Source organism: Sitodiplosis mosellana, unplaced genomic scaffold (genome assembly GCF_009176505.1).
Source record: "Sitodiplosis mosellana isolate CC-2019 unplaced genomic scaffold, AAFC_SMos_1.0 Smas_scaffold_6226, whole genome shotgun sequence".
Lineage (NCBI taxonomy): Eukaryota > Metazoa > Arthropoda > Insecta > Diptera > Cecidomyiidae > Sitodiplosis > Sitodiplosis mosellana.
The window spans coordinates 9353444-9372898 of NW_022601467.1; the positions used below are offsets into that span (position 1 = coordinate 9353444).

At 37.2% G+C, this 19455-nt stretch overlaps 2 protein-coding genes across 7 annotated transcripts; one reads left to right on the forward strand and one right to left on the reverse strand.

Annotated features, from left to right (window-relative positions):
* The first annotated feature begins 91 nt into the window (after positions 1-91).
* LOC129579167 (transcription initiation factor TFIID subunit 4) lies at positions 92-10099 on the forward strand. 6 transcript variants are annotated; one of them, XM_055468894.1, is made up of 17 exons: positions 92-229; positions 465-1703; positions 1991-2149; positions 2657-3021; positions 5172-5333; positions 5434-5601; positions 6770-7015; positions 7112-7321; positions 7408-7555; positions 7629-7727; positions 7803-7972; positions 8055-8151; positions 8254-8501; positions 8598-9026; positions 9131-9304; positions 9375-9500; positions 9678-10099. In XM_055468894.1, the coding sequence occupies exons 2-17, from the start codon at positions 1310-1312 to the stop codon at positions 9825-9827; spliced, it is 3345 nt and encodes a 1114-aa protein (XP_055324869.1). In that variant the 5' UTR covers positions 92-229; positions 465-1309; the 3' UTR covers positions 9828-10099. The 6 variants fall into 6 exon arrangements, with proteins under 6 accessions (XP_055324869.1, XP_055324865.1, XP_055324867.1 ...); XM_055468890.1 differs by having other exon boundaries at positions 97-1703; positions 5434-5673; positions 7800-7972; XM_055468892.1 differs by having other exon boundaries at positions 100-1703; positions 7800-7972.
* A 1914-nt stretch (positions 10100-12013) lies between these two features.
* Positions 12014-13594, reverse strand: LOC129579169 (uncharacterized). The gene is made up of 4 exons (XM_055468898.1): positions 13460-13594; positions 13118-13363; positions 12951-13045; positions 12014-12885 (listed from the first exon to the last, which is right to left on the reverse strand). Exons 1-4 carry the CDS (start codon positions 13460-13462, stop codon positions 12654-12656), a joined length of 576 nt encoding a protein of 191 aa, XP_055324873.1. The 5' UTR covers positions 13463-13594; the 3' UTR covers positions 12014-12653.
* Between the last annotated feature and the right edge of the window lie 5861 nt (positions 13595-19455).

Below are 19455 nucleotides of genomic sequence, written 5' to 3' on the forward strand. Positions count from 1 at the left end.
GGCGTTAGTTTGGCGTGTTGCTATCTCATTTCGTTGCATATAGCCGTCACCATTTGACACCATGAAAGGAAAAAGAAGCATCGATATCGTCTCTGGAGTGCAGTTCAAACATTAACATTTCATAAATGTTCGCTTGACGGGCGTAATATTTGGTTGTATCTCTTAGTCGGCGTCGCGTGTTCTATCGTTTCAATACATTTTTTTTTGGGATTTGTATTTACCGCAAAACGTAAGCCAATTTGATTGTAAACAAAAGAAAAGACAAACAAAAAACGGTTTCGACGAAAATAATGAATTGTTTCGAAAGAGAGGAAATAAAATAGAATTTTGTGTTGTACAGAAAGGAAGAAGAAAAAAGTCAATGCGCCCGGCACAAAATGTTTCGTCGATTGTTTCGAAATCCGAACGCATTTTCATTTTCTGAGCAATTTTCTTCAAGTGCATAGATTTTTTTTTCCGAATAGGCAATAAATTCAAAAGACACGCACAAAGTGAATGAAGGAAAAATCAATGAAATCAACAAACGAAAATAAATACGCGCTAAAGTTGCCGCTTTAGCGGCTTCCACACGACAAATTCCACCAAAACAGTGCACTAATGTGTAGGAAAGCGACGAATGTGCCGAGTTATTCGCTCAGCAAGCATAAAAATTGCAATCAAAACATTAGGAACATGTTAGAGTGCTAAATTTTTCTTCGGTTGCTTTTGGTTTTGTGAAAAGAAAATGCCGTTCGATGTGTGATGATTACGAGCAACTAAAAGAGCTTCAACGAGCGAAATAAGCAATTAGTCGGATGTTTGTGTGAATTTTTTTCTATGTTGTTGTTGTATATTTTGGGCATAGTGGAGGCATATTGGTTGAACAGTGTGTGCACACCAGTAAAATTGATGACAAAAAAAAGAAGAGAATTTCTTAGCGATGCCATATAGGCAAACGATAAGCATACACTAACACACGTACCACTACCATCTCCACCGAACTACGTAGTCTATCTGAAAGAGGTAAGCACGCACTCAAATACACACACACTCAGAGAGAGAGAGAGACACGGGCACGCAGCATCGGGTAACCCGAATGAATTCAATTGAACCGAACTGAACTGAATTTGGTGAGGTGAAGAATGAAACACGCAATTGAATCGCAACGGAATGGGTATTTGTGTTGATTGAAAAGAGACGGCAAGCGGCACACGAACGGAATGGGTACAGTCGTACGTTTCGCGCAGTATATCTGTTTCAGTTTCGGCCGTACTAGATTCACGGTAGATGGGCATGCGCTGCTCAGTTTACTGTTGGATCTTGAAAGAAAATGGCGTCTACTAAGTTTTTAGAGGAAGATCTCAGAACAGACGTCGATGAGTTTACGGTTAGCGCAATTGTTGGTGGTTCAACGGACACAAATATAGTGACAGCACCGAGTGATGATGCAAAACCTCCACAGAAACCACCACAGCAGGAACAGCTATCCGATTTTCAACAGCATTTACTGAATGATAATAATAATTTGTTGAACAGCAGCAGCAGCAGTAGCAGCAATCAAGATAATAACAGTAGTGCAATACTTGTGTCAAATGGACATCAATCGAGTGCGATTAGTGATCCAAACAATGCTCTAAATGAAAATGAGAAAAAATCAAACGATAATATTAACATTATTTACAACGCGAGTGACAGTGAACCTTCTTCTGTGTTAGCAAACTTCGGTAAATTCAAGCATACACACACATATTTTTTTCGCGAACCAACCAAAAAAAAAAAATTGAAGGAAAAAACTAAATAATAATAATACTACTACTATATGCATTTAACTCAAACCGAATGAAAGAAGCAGCCGTAGAGAAAAAAAATTTAATTCACTTACAAACACGCACACATACCCATCAAATCAAAATAACAAACACACATTTAACATTCAGCATTTCAATTGAAGTTGAAAGTCTTGACATGAAAACTAAATGAACAAAAAATTATCATTCAATTGATTTTTTAGCCCCAACGAATGCAATTGCAACCACAGTGCCCCCCGAAAAGGTTGTCACAAACATCAACAATAATTCGGACGATAAATGTGCGAATCAATCGTTGCAACAATCCGAAAAACAGCAGCACCAGCACCAGCACCAGCAACAACAACAAACAACGACTAATTGTGAGTTTCATCGCTTGTATGCTCTTCTTCGCATGCTATCACAAGCGAAAAGAAGAATTTCGGCGAAAATTTTGGCGAGAGATGTCAAATGCGCGATTCATATTCCCTTCCATCCTACCCACAGTTCGTGTGTCCGTGTGTATTTGTGTGTTGTTTAGAAAAGAGCGCAATTTATGGACTCTCCGATTCATTTCCAAAAGCATATATCAATTGATGATAATTTATTACCTGAATATACACCTGTTGTGTGCAATACCGAAGCAGATCGAACCAACAAAAATTGCCTGTGAAAACCAATGCACTTTGCATTCCAAAACACAGCCAGCAATTGTTTATTATTAAGTTCATGTGGTGCATTCGCGTTGCCTTACAAATAAAATGAATGAATTGTTTTGACCGGGCATGTTTTTGGTGTGTTCGAATATGCTGTCAAATTTGGTCCACAACACAACACAACAAAACAAAACAAAAAACCTATTTCATTTGTGAAATCAATTATGATTCCAGATTTTGCACACCAACCGAGCAGTGAGTCGACGGCAGAAGTGGGTGTATCGCATCAGAATCAACATATCACCCAAAATCAGAGCCATCAACCACTTCTGCAGCAGCCGTTGCGGCAAGCACAGCAGATAGTAACGCAGCAGCAGCAGCAGCAATCAGTGCAGGTGCAGCCAGCTATGTCAAAGAACAATGAACCTGTGAAGTTAGTGTATCCGAGCAAAATACCAAATGGAACGATTAATTTAGCAACAATACCTTCGCAACAACAGCAGCCGAATATAATGCACACGTCCACATCGATGGCGGCAAATTCAGGCACAAACACTGTGACCGGCCAGCAACCACAAACTATAGTTATTAAGAATCAGGTGCGTTCTGCGTGCATACACGAAAAAGTCATTCGTGTCAATGAATCAATTTGTGCGATTGAATCGGTGATACAATTTGCTGTTATCGTCGTTGTTGTTGTTGTTGTTGTTTTTGTTTATTGTGGTGGGCCTGAAGACATACAAACGAATTTTATAAAGTGAAATCTTTGCTATCTACGATTGATATACATTGAACTGCATCATCGATTTTTGCGTCAATTGCGTTCGTTCGTTCTGTTTGCATACAACAGAGAGAAAAAGAAACAACAATCAGAAAATATGTTCCAATCGTTCCGTTGTCAATTTTTCCTCGTCATGTCTTTTTATTCCGTGAAACAGCTTATCTCATGCTAATTTATTCAATAATTTTGTGCCAGTGTTCGAGTGCGATACGAATTTTTGTAGTTGTACACCGTGTTCATATTTGTTCATCGTTCAGTTGCCAGTGCATGTGTTAGTGAATTTACAAAGTATTCATTATTAAAGTCTCTCTCTTGCTCGGTTCTTTTTTCCCTTTTGTTTCGTGTTATTCAAGACTTTCTTTCACACTGATATTGGTGTGTGACTGTGCTGAAATACGGTTCAAAAGCAACCAAAATTCATTGATGAGAAAAAAAATGGAATGAAATGACAAGAAAAACGCAATGAAAACTCCGAGAGAGAGAGAGAGATAGGAAAGAAAGACAAAAAAGAGAAATACATTCAATTCGGTGCTGACAGTGATTTCGGCTATTGACACATCATTCGTTGTCAAAATGTGTCTCGCGCATTAAATGGAGGGAAAAATATAATTCAGTGAATAGTGTAAATCAGTTAATGCAGTTGATGTGACGACAACGATGACAACGACGAACTATTTGACTTGTTACTCTTGTTTCATACAGACACGTTCAAACTGGGTTAGACACACCGATGATCCCTGTCTAACCCGTTGAATTGCCTGTATTGGAGTGGTCGTCAATATCACTCACTGTCTATCCACCATGTCTATCTCTTTTGTTCATCGCTTCGACGATTGTGTATTCATTCGCTCCCCTCTTAGCTATTAATGCGAATGAAATGAAATGAATCGGTTTTAAATATATTCAGCCAGTGTGTGCGCGTGGATTTGAGTGTGTATGTGTATTCTTTGAAATGAAATAAAACGAAAAGAATCAGTATGTATATGGACAATTCCAAAAAAGAATGAAACGAAACGAAAAGAAAGAACATTCATGCTATTCATTCTGAGTTCTGAATCCGTAAAAAAAGAACAATTTCACCACACACATACACACACTCTCTCTCGTTCACACACCGTAACTGAAGTTATTTTTATTATTCATTCGACATCGTTACGGGGCCGTGCATGTGTGAAGACAATGAATTAAAGTGCCTATACACTCGTATCATGTACAATGGCTATACGGTTATAGCGAATGAACAAACACAACTACGTCATCATTACCATCACATTACGACCTTGCGCTCATACTACGCTGTCGTACTCAATACCGAATCGCGCTACATCGCGAATTTCGTTTATACACAAACATCACCTCTCTCTCTCTCTCTCTCTCTCCGTTCGTTCGTTCGTTCAATGAAAATGTTGTCTTGAAATTTATGAAAATTTCGACGCGATTCTGCCCTCGATTTTTTATTAGACATATCAAAGAATCAAAAGAAAACACATTCAGTTTGCACATTTCGTGTTTGTATCGGAATTTCACCATAGATGTATCGAAACATTGATGAAAACCAGACGTGTCAAAAAATCACACCACAGACCAATCAGAGTCATATGAGAAATTAATTCGAGGGAAAAGATTGAAGCGAATTACACAATATGTGTGAATTCGCACACATAATTATTTGTGGCCTAGTAGTATTATTGTGATCTATTAAAAAAAAGAACTATAGTTGTGCTCCATGACAACGTAACGATGTGAGTTCAGCATGCAAACAGAACAAATCGATGCACAGTGATGTATGTCTCTATCCTATATATTGATCCATTAATGGTCAACCACAAAAAGGGTCAACATGCATTCTATTAATGACCTGATAGTAAAACAACACAGTATTGACGTTTGCTAATCAGCTTAAAAAATTAATTGCGGTGTTCTTTTTTCCTCTCTTCAAATTGCGGTGTTTTTGCTTCGGTTCCTCAGGCAAATCAAAATATAGTAGCAAATTCAATGATACCCGGTGTGCAACTTGTAAATATGCGACCAAATGCACCAGTAGCACAGACCAAAACGGTAGCCACGGTTTCACCTCGAGTAGTTATCAGCAATCCACATATGGTGGCGACGAGGCCGACCAATCCTGGAGTAAGTGAAGTGCAAGTGATTTGCTTATTTTTTTTTTTTTGGTTTCGTCTCATTGAACTTAAAACTAAATTTATGACCATTTTTCTCTTTCTTTCGCTAGATAACGCTAAGTGCACTGCAGCCAGGACAGCCCGGCTCGGCGCTGCTACTGAAAACGGAAAATGGGCAATATCGTTTACTGCATTATGGCCCATCAACACAAACAACACAACAAACCCTACCAAATAGTGGTGCAAATCCAACAATTCGTATACAAACGGTTCCATCTGTAAGTAGATTCACCGGACCACCATTAGCACTCAGAAAAACAATTGTAACTCAGCAGCCAGTGAAAACGAAGGCAAATATTACTAAAAATCATTCCAGAAATTACTTAATTGTTGGATAATGAACTCTATTTGAATGTCTTGATTGTTCTTTGTAAAAAAAAGTCAAACTACCGAAAGTTCTTATTCTTTGATGTCTGATGTATACCCTATATCTATCCACTCACCAATTTGTTTGCTTTCATTTATCCTTCAATACTTCCGTATGGTGTTTCTTCCTGAACTCGTTCAAACCACGAAAACCAAATTGTGTTCATTTTAACGACCAACAACCAAATTTCGAACTAATTTTTGGCCTTATTCAAAAAATTTACGTTCAAAACCATTTAAAAGGAAAAAATGTCGCTGTGAATCCACGATGAATAGCTTTTTAGCACATTTCAACCGAAAATTCACGAGACACAAACCACAATTTCGGCATATAAGAATGATAATTAGAATCAAATTGCCATTTAACGAAAATCCGCTCTTTTTTCCAAATTCACATTGGAAGCAACACACATCGGTAGATGAGATGCATGATCCCATCGTCTAAACCATTTTGCAGTAAATATTTATACTAACGACAATTTAGCTGTCATTTTCTTGAATCATTTAATAATCGTAGTAATCAATATTTTGCGAAAGAAAACCAGCAGCAGCAGCAGCATAGAATTTGTTTTCTTTATCTATGATTTCTTTTTATCCATTTCCGTTTTACCATTTACCATATGTATTTCTGTTGTTATTCTCGACGATATAATTTCGATTGAGAATGAGAGAAATTACTCGCTTTCTATCTTACGTTTATGGCTGACTATTAATTGTTTAGAACAAGAGAAAAATAAAATAACGAAAATGATTTGATTTATGTTACAAAATAAAATAACCACATACACATACCTACATTATATGATTAGCAACTAAACCGATATTCAAAGTCAATTTCGAACGATTCCGTTCTGAAATTATTAGATGCAAAGACTAACCAAAAAAAATGAAAAACAAAAACTATATTGCGGTTGAATTAGATTTGACTTTGATTTACCCGGGTGTATCATTCGGATATCGGCTGATTGTAATGATGACATAAATTTGAAATGTTTTCTCTTTCAAATGAATTTGTTATAGGCGTCCACGGCAACGCCAATAGTTGTAAATTCGGTACACACAACGCCAGCAATAAATACAGTAACGACGAGATCTCGAGAGAGCATAAACACAAGTCAATTACCGCCAATAGCCTCTGTAGCACCTGTATCTCATTCAATCCAACAATCAGCATTACCACCTCAGCCTCAGATTCAAACGCAGCAAATGAATGCGACGAATGCGATACCCACTAGCAATGTCACAACGAGTGCAACACCTTCGCATGTATGTGTTACCATCCATCAATGGAATCCAACGATCTTCATTTGTCATCAATTGAGCTAATTATTCATGGTGGATTTTTTCTTTTTATGATTTCAGGCCAATTTACACAATACCAAAGAGAAATGTCGAAAGTTTTTATCTAATTTATTGGAATTGTCGAGCAGAGAACCAAAACCGGTCGAACAAAATGTTCAGGAACTCATCCAAGAGCTGATCGACGCTAATGTGGAACCAGACCAATTTTGCGATCGTCTCGAACGATTGCTCAACGCCAGTCCACAACCATGTCTTATTGGCTTCCTAAAGGTGGGCATCATGGATGTGAATAGAATTTTGGGTTAATATTGGCAGGAATACTAACTTTTTTTTCGTTTTCATTTTGAAAATTATAGAAAAGTTTGCCGCTTCTTCGACAATCGTTGGTTATGAAGGAGCTATCAATTGAGGGTATTAAGCCGCCACCACATAGTGTTGCGTTCGGCACGTATGCAACATCAAATATTGCCACTCAAGTTAGACCCGTAGTTAATTTACCAGCAGGTAATTTGAAGCATTTGCATATTCCGACTTTGGCATTTCTTATAATGAAATTGTATCAATTTGGCCCCACTAGTTCGTATGGTTCCTCAACAAACACGACCAGCAACAATTACTCGACACACGGCTCCAGTACGCCTTCGATTAAATGCTGTGCAAACTGAACCTAATGGAGGTACGAATTCACGCATAAATAACGGACCCCAGCGAATCATTCCATTAATTCATGTATTATTTTCCGTTTTAGCAGCCATTCAAGCGCCGATCAATGTGCCGAGAATGGTGAACTCAACACAAATTCGTGCTTCAAGTGGTGCAGCAATCATTCATCAACAGCATCCTGCAAATGTACAAATTCAGTCACATCCGCCAGCTTTACATCCAGTTAGCCAAAATACTTTTGCACCGGGTGGAGCGCAGGTGAGTTACATCAACCATTTCGAATCCATGTGCATTTTCGATTGATGAATGTTCTCCAAACTCGTCTTTTTTTCAATTTTAGATTCGCGCCGCAAGTGTACCTGTTGCGCGTCCGGCTCCGGCAGTGCAAATTAGACAAACGGTTACAGAAAATGGTGCACACATCATTCAACAGAATGGTAAGTGATTTTGATGAAGTGTGATTGAAGATTTTTTCTTTTGCGAGAAACTAAAAGGCCAAGTTTAACATCGAATTCATTCTCTTTGTAAAACTTTTTTAGCGAAAATGTTGAAAACTGCCGCCAATACGATACAACAACAACAGTCAACGACACCGACGATGAAAGTTGGATCAACGCAAATAAAACCGATCATAAATGCGGCAAATGCGACGGCACCACAGCCAATTGTCATACCACAGCCGCCCATCATAAAGTCTGAACCAGTCGACACGAATAAGAGCATAGCTAAAGAAACTTCCGCAACCACTCTCATTTCAACTTCCAATGCAAACGCAACAACGACACCTGTAAGTGGCTTGATCCCATTAGATTCGAATGTTTGGTAACAAATTGTTTATTGTTTGAATGCATACTGAATCGATATTTCGTTTCGTTTTCTAAAGGCCCCACCGAAAATGGTTCCAATCAAAAGCCAGGCGGCTGCGTCAGCGAAATCGAGCGCAGCGAACAAGGAAAAGGAACGAAAAGCATCGGCGTCGTTTTTCCAACAATCATCAATGTCTTCTTCAATGTATGGTGATGACGATATCAACGATGTCGCTGCGATGGGTGGCGTCAATTTGGCGGAAGAATCGCAACGAATCTTGGGCTCAACGGAGCTGATTGGCCGTCAAATTCGGTCGTGTAAAGATGAAGTGTTTTTGCATTTGCCAGCCTTACAGTCACGAATTCGCAATATCATGGCCAAACATGGGCTGGAAGAGCCGGGCAATGAAGTTGCTGTTTTGGTATCGCATGCATGTCAAGAGCGCTTGAAAAATATCGTAGAAAAATTGGCTGTGATAGCCGAACATCGAATCGACATAATCAAAGTATGTATAAGAATGGATTGATGTTAGCTATAGGCAAAAAATGGCCGTTGATTTGAACACAATTTTGAACGAATTTACAAACACGAATTCTATTGCATTGACAGATTGATCCACGGTATGAAATTACGAAGGATGTACGCGGTCAGATCAAATTTCTCGAAGAGTTGGATAAGGCTGAACAAAAACGGCACGAAGAACAGGAGCGAGAGATGCTGATGCGTGCAGCCAAATCGAGATCGAAAACGGAGGATCCGGAACAAGCTAAACTGAAGGCGAAGGTAAGTGCAAAGATCGAATGGATTTTCTCCCGGAATTGTCCGCTGAATAGAATTACTTTCATACAAATAGGCTAAGGAGATGCAACGGGCTGAAATGGAAGAGCTTCGACAAAGGGACGCGAATTTAACGGCCTTACAAGCTATCGGACCACGCAAGAAGCCGAAACTGGAGAGTGACACTGCGACTGCGACAGCGGTAAGTACATTTTAACACATTTCGAACTTGGTGAACGAATCAATAAACCGCAATGCAATTCAAAATGGAACTAAAATTCACTTCTATCGAGTAGATTCCACACAATTGCCGTCAACTATACTGTAAATGGTTGTTTTCTGAGTATGTCATTTTAATGAATGAATGTTTGATTTTCAGGCGGGCGGAAGTACGTTGGGTATCGGAGGAGCGACTGTACCACTCAGACCGCGAATAAAGCGAGTAAATTTGCGCGACATGATCTTCTATTTGGAGCAAGAGCGTGACACATGCAGGAGCACAATGCTATATAAATCGTACCTCAAGTGATGCATGCAGCAAACAAAAACATCGCCAACAATCACCACCACCACCACCAACACCACAAATTGTAAACAACGCATCATAATTGCCGCGTGATTTTTGTCTTCATTCATCCACAAAGCGGAGGTAGTTTTGCAGAGAAAGAGTGCTGCAGCGATTGTAGCGTGCATATTTCCAATCCTCATTAAATTGTACATAGATCGAAACGTTATTGGGCCAAAAAAAAGAAAAAAAATAACAACAAAAAGCAACACGGTTAATCACGAAAAAAAAGAAAATCATATACAATATACAAGAAGAACAACAACAAGGCAACACACATCTACAAAGAACTGAATGAAAATGAATTGCAAACACACTCGAAATGTGTGTCTAAAAAAATCTAATCTATAGGCAACAAAAAAAATTGAAACTTTTCTCCACCCCACGTTATAGATATTCTGATTGTAGAAGTTTTTATTCTTATAATCCGCTGTGCTGTGAATTTACATGGGAAACGAGGCGGACGAAAAAAAAAATCGAGAAAGAACCTTAATGAAACAAAGTACACACAACATTTCACCAATAACAATAACAACAAAAAATATTAAAGAAAATATGTAGAGCACGGAATTCGAAAAGTAAGCAACAGATCGTTTCAAGTAAAATGGACAAATCATCTGAAGAGTTTATTGGTTGCAGCCAAGCGGAAAAATGGGCCAAAATCCATTAAAAAAAAAGTTAACAAAAAGTATAAAAAGCAACAAAACCGAAACCTCTCCACAAAGTGTACGGTAACACGTTTTTTTTTTGGCTACAAACACTAAAACTTTCTCTCAAAGATGCAAAAACGTTTCAAAATACAATACGATTAAAAAAAAGAAGACGAAAAAAATCTATAAATCTAGCAAATAAATTAATAAAAAACAACAACAACAATTGAAGAGAAGAAAAAAAAAATAAATTTAATAATTTATGTAGATCGAAATTTTTGGTTTTAGGTTACATTTTTATATGTATATGTATATGTATAATGCGCATACGATGACAAAAGAATGAGTATTTTGTTGGATTTGTTGACTGATAAACACACACACACATACATACACCATTTCCGCTGAAGCATGAAGAAGAAGAAGACAAGTAAAACTTCTAGATAAACGTTATTTCGTTTCTTATTTTTCTTTCCACGCAAATCGAAACAAAAATTCGCTAAACAATAATATATTGATAAGTAATAAATAGAACCTATAAATAGATCTAAGTGAATTTATTTTTTACGTCAATCCATCCGACAAAATACTGTTTCTTGCACCCACGTGTGTGTGATGATGTAAATACTGATGATTCAAGGAAGATGAAGAAAAAAAAAGAAATATTAAATTTAATTATAAAAATGAATAATGCCTTAAATTACTACCAAAATTAATATCATGATATTTGAAAAAAAAGGAAGAAAGAAGAAGAAGAAGAAGTAAAAAACGTGAAATTGTGCGATAGAAAAAAAAGTAATAACAAAAACGACATTCTAATATGTGGCGCAATGCGCTAGTTGCGAGTTTCGAAGTAGTTAACGATGATCGTGTACACATATGAAATGACTTCTGGATAAGTTCACTAGTTGACCGACCTCATTTGCAACTACTTCGCAGATCTCAATTTTCGTAATGCATCGCATCGATTTCTGAACAGAAACACACCTAACACAACAACAACAACAACAACAACAACAGCAGCAGGTTTTTACAACTTTTAACACTGTATCGAAACAAACAAGTGAAAGTAAAGAGAAAGAAAATGTTATTTAAACTATTTTAACAATTTCATTTCGTTTTTTTTTATTATATTTGTTTTTATGCGGTCAATTTACTGGAACGGAGTAACACGAAGAAAAACAATAGCTCTACATTATGCAAAAAAAAGTGAAGAGAACAATTGAAAATTATTTCTTTTCATGAACCTTGTGTAAAAACAATTTTTTTTTTCGAAATTATCGGGAAGGAACAAAACTATAGGGAATCAACATTAATTATGTTAAAAAAAAAAAACAAACAAACACAGAAACGGTGTTTTTTCTTCTATTTAATAAATGATTGTGAAAAGTATGTGAAAACGAAACACAAGTGAGAGAAGAAGAAGAAAAAAAAATTATGTTTGCCCCCCTCACCCTCCGTTTGGTTGGGATCATCATCAACTTTCTTTTTCTCGTCTTTATTTAAGGATTTTTTTATTTGATTGTAACTTTATTTGTAAAACATACTGCATCAAGTTAAGTTCGTATATATATTTTTGAATTGAGAACTGGAAGATGAGATAGCGAGACGCGTTAAACAGTTTTAATAAAATGAGAATTTAAACAAATTACTACTTCGGACGTTTTATTATTCTTATTGTGAATTTGATGCTATATCCCTTATGCGCCCTCAAATCTTTATCGAGCATTTTTTTCTTTGTCTTTTTCGTTATGGAACAAAACACATTAAATTTAGTTCATTCATCTAAAAAATGCATTTTTTGTACTGATGAAAGAAATAAAATTGATCTCTCGTCCAAATCGTTCGTTTCGTGAAGTCGATACGTTTTCTTAGCAAATTTTCATATTTATTTTCGCCAAAAATGTTCTATCAATGGATATTATCTTATAAAAATGCTTAAAGAGCCGAGAGAAAAACGGTCGTTTATATCTAATCTTATCGTTTGAAATGTTTTCTTCTTTTTTTTTCTTTCGCTACTATTTTCCCAAAATCGATTTCGTTTTTGACAGTCTTTGCTCAAGATATTTTATGGTTTTTGCTTCAATTATCAAAAGGCGATCTGTTTCGATTGCAGTCCAGGTGGAAATACTCAGTTGAATCATGGGTCAGTTGACGAACAACAAAAGTAGTTGATTAATTTGTCGATGAATTTGATGCGTACACTTGGCGGAAGCAGTTCGAGATTTTGCGAATCACCACTTTCACCATCGGATTCGTCACTTTCAATGGTCATTTCTTGTATGCTGAACGTATCACTAAGGTCGAGTTTTCTTGTTGTTTTTGTTTTGGTCGGAAAAAATGGCGATGAAAACTCCTCGTCTTCGCTACTGCTGTAATTGAATGGAAAATGGAACATTAGGCCCAGCCTAAACTTGTGGATAATTCAATGTTTTACCTGTGATCGGATTTGTATTCAACAAGTGGAAGAGTATGACCTGGAATCGGAAGTCTATTGATTGGTATCAGAGATGTATTGTTGCTTTTTGTATCCTTTAGAAGAGAGAACAAAACATTTCTATTAATTTTACTCATTCATATTGAATGCCGAAAATGAAGTCTTACATTGGTTACATCGCTGCCGTTTTGTTGTGAATAGTTCTTTTTGGCACGTTCCACTTTGAGCTCCAATTTTCGTTGAAGTGTTTTACATGAACTAAACTTATTGGAAATTCGGCTACCGCTGGCTGCATCCTTATTTCCCGCTGTCAATGTATGATTATTGTTTGAATGTGAACCGAGAAAAATTACTTCCATATTGTTGTTCGTTGAATCGTTTCCAGTTCCAGTTCGGTTGATACCGTTTGCTGACTGTAAACCAATTAGTTAATTCAGACATATTCAGTTACAGAAATAATTACAAAGCAAAGAAACTAAACGAATTCAGAATGAAACAAAATTAATTACCATTTCGTTTTCTTTCCGATAGTTTGAACTTTTCAGGTCAAAATGATGCGCTTCACGAGATTCGCACAAAAATGATGGTATTGCACATTAGTCACAGAAATGGTGTTACGTGTTATCATTAGCCGCGTTGCTTTGTTTAATGTGCAATTGACAAACCCTCAGCTGTCATACTGTTGGCATTTTGCGGCTATCGATTTTCCACAAAACACAGGAAAAACATTCGAATCAGCGCCAGCTTTTCAAGTAGCATAGACCCGCACACGATAGAAACTCAACACACATGAAAAGCACACGTCGAACGGTTTGTGTCTTTGCTAGTAGCGCAACGATTACAAGAGATGACGCAATGCGGCTTTTTATCCGAATCCTTACTACGTGTACATTGGATATGAGAGCGATAATTTACAAAGTAAATTAATTTTTTTTTCTTTTAATGGCACTGGCTAAATTTCCTAGATGATTTAAACTTTCGCCACTATTCATCAGTATCGTGTTTCATTTTCCCATTCATCCATTTCCAAAAGTATTAAAATAACGCAGTAAAATGAACGTCGTGGTAAATATGGCATTATTTCCGATTCAAATTACGTCTCATCTTATTTAAAACTGAAATGTCAAGATTCGAATGCTTTTACAATCAAACAATTAAATTCATTTTATTTCAAATGCTACAGTCTTTATTCTGTGAATATAATAAATGAAATGAAACGAGATCCATTCGTAACTGAAATTACAATATATCTACTGCAGTTGTGTTGTCATTGTTATTGCTGTTTTCAGAGAAAATCTCAATAATCTTTTCTTTTCGCTTTTCATTCCACGAGAAAATCTCGTCTCTTTTGTTGCAATTGTGTTTATTTCTTTTTTTGCAAAGCCTCTCGACTCTTCGATGCAACCGTGCCATTCTGCTTGGTATGCATATTTTAGCCAGTCCTACCTTATTCACCTAGATTGTGCAAGGTACACGCGTTAAATGTGAACACACACACTTTTTTCATTCACTTTATTTATTATTGCTTTTGCTATTGTGCAGTCTTTCGTTGTTTTTTTTCTCGTTCGTTCTCCTTCTTCACTGTCGTTTTTTCCACACCGTGCAGCGCGTACCCCATTTGTATTTCGAAATTTTAGAATTGCATTTGTCGTTTAGTCGGTGTGCAATGTGTACGAGCAGTTGAACTTTAAGCTTGGAATTAAAACTAAGTTCAGTGCATATTTTTGCATTCAAGAGTTGTTGTATCGCATTTTGTAAATGACATCAAGTAGACAGGCCAGGAAATTTTGATCACCGTCGTACAAACGTACTCACGCGTACATTGTGATTCTCTTTGCAATGCGACATTTTATTATGCCCCGTGTTTGCCGTCCGAGAACAGTATTGCAATAGGAACAATGTACAAATATTGACTACGTCGGTGATAATGTGGAATTTCCTTCTTTTTCTCTCGGACATCTCGAATTCTTTTCCGGATTAATTTTCCTATTCTTCTAGAAGAAGGAACAGAAGAGAAAAAACATGTTCAACACAAATACTATTGCCGTCGAATGCTGTGGCTTTCGAATGTAATGCAATTTATGTGTGTTCTGTGTTTCGATTGGCTGGTTCATTTCATTGTTTTTCCTTCATTTTCCCACGTTTCCATTGTTTTCTCTCTCTCTCTCTCTCTCTCTCTCTCTCTCTCTCTCTCTCTCTGTCTTCTCTTTTCTCTCGATCTTTCTTCCTTTCGCTTCGTTGCCGGGTTTTGTGTGTTTGTGTGCAATTTTGAGTGAATTTAACTTAACGAGAAAATAATATCGAGTTTGACATCTGTAAAGAAAATGTGTTCACTTATGTTGCATACGAGCTTATACTTGAAAACGCGTTCTCGACATCACTGCCGGTTGAACCTAGCTCACGGTTGTCTCATTTCACACGGTTGCAATCGTATCAAAGCATCTCAACTTTCTTATGATCTCTTTCTCTCTCTTCTTCCAATCTATATCCTACGTTCATCCCGAACATATAATTCAGTATGGAATTTTTACAACCAATTTGCGTCAACATTGTGAGTGGTGGCAATTTTGGTGCACAGTTCCAACATTCCATTTGCCATCTAATTCGAGTGCATTTTTTTTTCGAATGTGTCTCTACGTAGTTACTTTCAAATCAATGCCAAACAAACATACACACACACATAAATCACACAGTTTTCCCATCTTCTCTGAGCAGCTCGAAAAAATCTCGATCTTTCTGTGTGCTCTTCCTGCTCAATTTCATATTACTTGTTACCGACGATTGTTTTTTTATTCACTTGAGTTGCAGACACACTCAGGGTTCTCACAGTAACCGAAGTAGAAACGGAAAACGGAGAAACATAGCGGGAAAAAAATCTACTCACTGTATAAATACCACGTTCAATGTTCATCAATGAACGATTCTGTAGCCGAATATTTCGTGTGTAAGCGATTGCCTGCCTGCCTCTCTTTCTATGTGTTTCTCTCTACTTTTTTTTCTCTTTATTCTCTGTGTGTTCAATTCGTTTTTTCGAATTGTTTGTATTATTTAATTTACTTTCCTTATTCGCATCGCTTTCGTATTGTTCTTCAAGCTCAGGATTCCATTGCAATGTTTCACATTTGATTTCGGCCGCTTTCTCTCTCTCTCTCTCTCTTTCTCTCTGTGTAAAAATCTGCCGTTCGCTCTAAACTTACTCATACTCTTTGTGTGCCCTGTGCTTGGTATAATTCATGCTCAAATATACTTACATCCAAATTGTTGTAAGTGCCTGCATACATGAGAAAGTATTTGGTGTGCCATCAATTGTCATGGAGCAAACGTTTGATACACATACTTTTTGAAAAGAAGAAGAAGAAGAGAAAAAAACAAACCTGAATGTGGATATCTTCTATTGGCAGAGAGCAATGAAAAGCGAAGAGAGAGTATAAAAAACACAAGCAAAGTATGTAAATTTCATTTGTCGTTGCGAGATCCATCGGTTTCAAGCCCGCACTCGCGCACACACACACACGAAAAAAAATGTCCTATTCAACAATCGGCAATCATTTCATGCTCACGCTTTTCACATCGATTGTCACAGAGTCCTGGTGGTACATTTGTTGTGTAAGTTGAAATGGTTTCGATTTTTTTCTTTCTTTTTCCTACAAGCGCACGTCGTTTTTTCCGTCTTCATTTCTCTTTTCGGTTTTTTTTTTGTTCATTTGTTTTTCCATCCGTCTATGTAAGTGTGTGTTCCATCCTTGGTTCCATCAAGCATCCGTATTTATGCAAATATTGCCAAAGATCATAGAGATTTTCCGTCGTTGATTGATACAAATTTCAATGTGTACACATAAACATTTCGAATTTTTTGAGACTATGGCATCAAGGATAGGGAAAAAAACACAGACTCGCACACAAGAAAGATGCAAACCATCTCTGCATACTGAAGAAGAAGTAAAAGAACGGGGAAAATGCGAACGTGTGTGTGTGTGTGTGTGTAAATGTGAAGGAAAAACACAAACAAAAGCTCAAATCTCATGGCAAAAACTTCGTTCTTAGCAATTGCGAAACGCGATTATATATGAAGTTGTGTGGCAAACGAACAACGACAGGAAAAAAAATAACGAGACTTAATATTGCATTGAAAACGAGCGAATGTGATGAAATGATCACGCGTCGAAAGAGTGAAGTCGAAAAGAAAAACAACGGAGAACAGCAATTTATCAGAGAGTGAGAGAGAGAAAGAGAGTGAGAGAGAGAGAGAGAGAGAGCGAGCGAGCGGTGTTGATACCCATTTCAATGGCATTCATATTAACCAGGTATAGTTCTTCATTCAGTCGATTCGATGCTTGAGAAACAGCTGAATGCGTAAATAGGATGAAGTGGTAGAAGCGAGTAAATCCGATGCAATCAAAAAAACATCGCAACTGTCGAATGAAGGTGAATAATCATATGTCTAACACACACACACACACACATATATATATACACATATGGCTGCTTCACAAACTTAACCAGCATTAACGACGAACACAATAAACTCTCGATCCGTCGACGTTTGCAAAATGTCTACGTGGAACATTCCAAAAACAATCGAACGAATCCAAATCTCCATTGCGCTGGAGCACTTCAAGTGCTTTCGTATAAATTGAATACTGCAATCATTTCACTGCAAGTGGAAGAAAAATAGAGTCAGCAATGAATGTCCTTGATTCGAATGTGATTTTTTTTCTTCGTCCCTTTCTCTTACACTCTTTTCTTTTTCTTCTGCGCTTTCTGTTTGTGTACAGGTTTTACTAATTGAAGCGGCATCTGCATTTTATCGTTGAATCGAACATGCGATTACAACGCGTAACAAACTTCCGACAAAATAGTCACAAACAGAAATTCGATGAGAATTTGGGTGTAACATAAGTGATCGTGGTGATTTCTTTTCAAAGTGGTACAACGTTATGACTACGCGTACAACTTTGATTAGACATTTTCGTACATTTCGATTCGACAAACGCTCTCTTTTTTCTCTCTCTTCCGGTTAAATCGTCTTTATTTTCCTCTGTATCTTTGCTTTGCTTTGACTTTTGCGTACGGCGTAATGAAAAGCCCCTGAAAAGGGGAATCATGAATATATTTCATGAACGTGTGTGTATTATAACTTACCAACGGTTAAGTCGATTCTATTTCCCAGAAATTCATTGTGACATCAATGTTAGAATCAGCATTGATTTGATTCCAAATATGGTTTTCTTATTTCGAAAAAGTACACAACATTTCTGAATATCAACATTAAGCGTCAAAGGTTGATTTTCCTTTGAAAAAACTGGCATTCTCTAGAAAAAGCTGTACAACATAAAGAACTCAAAAGATTCTACATTTCTCCGCGTTTCATCAGAACAAACATTTTTCATACAGCGCTTGTTTTTAGTTAGAGTATTGTCGTTGATATTTGTATGCAGTGCAATGTTGAGCAATCATGCTGGTTGAATTGATACAAAGTAGTGTATCTTTATAAAAATTCATTAGAACGGATCCGAAATAGTGTTTAGGAATGAGGTTGCGTTCATTTTGGTATGGCTTTTTTGCATTTTACGATTTCGGTATTAAAATGCAAACATGGGTCATCTGCATGATATGACACATTGAATACGCTCGCTTTGCTCTGATCCTAATGAGACAGCCCATAGTCTGCTCGACACCTTGGAAATTCATTCAAATCAATTTTTTTCTTCGTCTATCGTACACACTTGCTCGCTCGCTCGTTCGCCAGCCATTACCTTCACACGTCTGCATCAGCACAAATAATACTATTTTATGAAACGTTCAATTTCAAGTGGAAACAGCAATCCTTTCCATCGCCTCAAGCAAACGATTACATATACGATTCAACACTCAGCATATAAAATTCAAGCTCAATTTTCTTATTGGAGAAGCGTTGAGCTTGAATTCAAGAATATTGTAGTATTTTCCATGGATTCCTTCTCGAATATGCAAATGAAATTAATGGCCAACATAAATTGGTTTCGAATGTAATTAAAATATGTTGAATGCTACGTTTTGCACATCGAAATCAATAACACCATCACTTCACTCTTGCTTGCTCGCACCTCGGCGAAACCGGTCGTAGTGAACGAAAGAGATGGAGAGGAAGAGAGAGAGAGAGAGAGAGAGAGAGACATAGACAGAGAACACATAAACCTAAGCCAATAGAATATCATTAAAGCGGAACGCACCGAATTTCCAAAAGAATCGATCCATCTCTCGCTCTTGTTTGGCTTCTGGAAAATTTATGAAATAACACAAGTGAATAGTTTTCTTTGGGAGAGAGGGAGAGAGAGAGAGAGAGAAATGCAAATAATGTTTAAATAGATAGGATGATGTTTGCATCATTTGTTTACAATTAAAGCGATTTCCAGTGATTGGCCAGTCAAAATGGTCCGGTTTGGTATCTTTTCAACCGTACCACCACATTTCAAGTTCCATTTTCCTTGACACCCTGAGTAATGAAACGCACACACAAGGTGTG

Coding starts and splice junctions, on each gene's coding strand:
- LOC129579169 (XM_055468898.1), bottom strand. Junction 13,046..13,117: donor ACGGCAGCGATGTAACCAAT/GTAAGACTTCAT, acceptor TCTCTTCTAAAG/GATACAAAAAGCAACAATAC. Junction 12,886..12,950: donor GAATACAAATCCGATCACAG/GTAAAACATTGA, acceptor ATTCAATTACAG/CAGTAGCGAAGACGAGGAGT.
- LOC129579167 (XM_055468890.1), top strand. CDS start 1,310: ATGGCGTCTACTAAGTTTTTAGAGGAAGATCTCAGAACAGACGTCGAT. Junction 7,973..8,054: donor TTGCACCGGGTGGAGCGCAG/GTGAGTTACATC, acceptor TTTCAATTTTAG/ATTCGCGCCGCAAGTGTACC. Junction 9,305..9,374: donor AAGCTAAACTGAAGGCGAAG/GTAAGTGCAAAG, acceptor TCATACAAATAG/GCTAAGGAGATGCAACGGGC.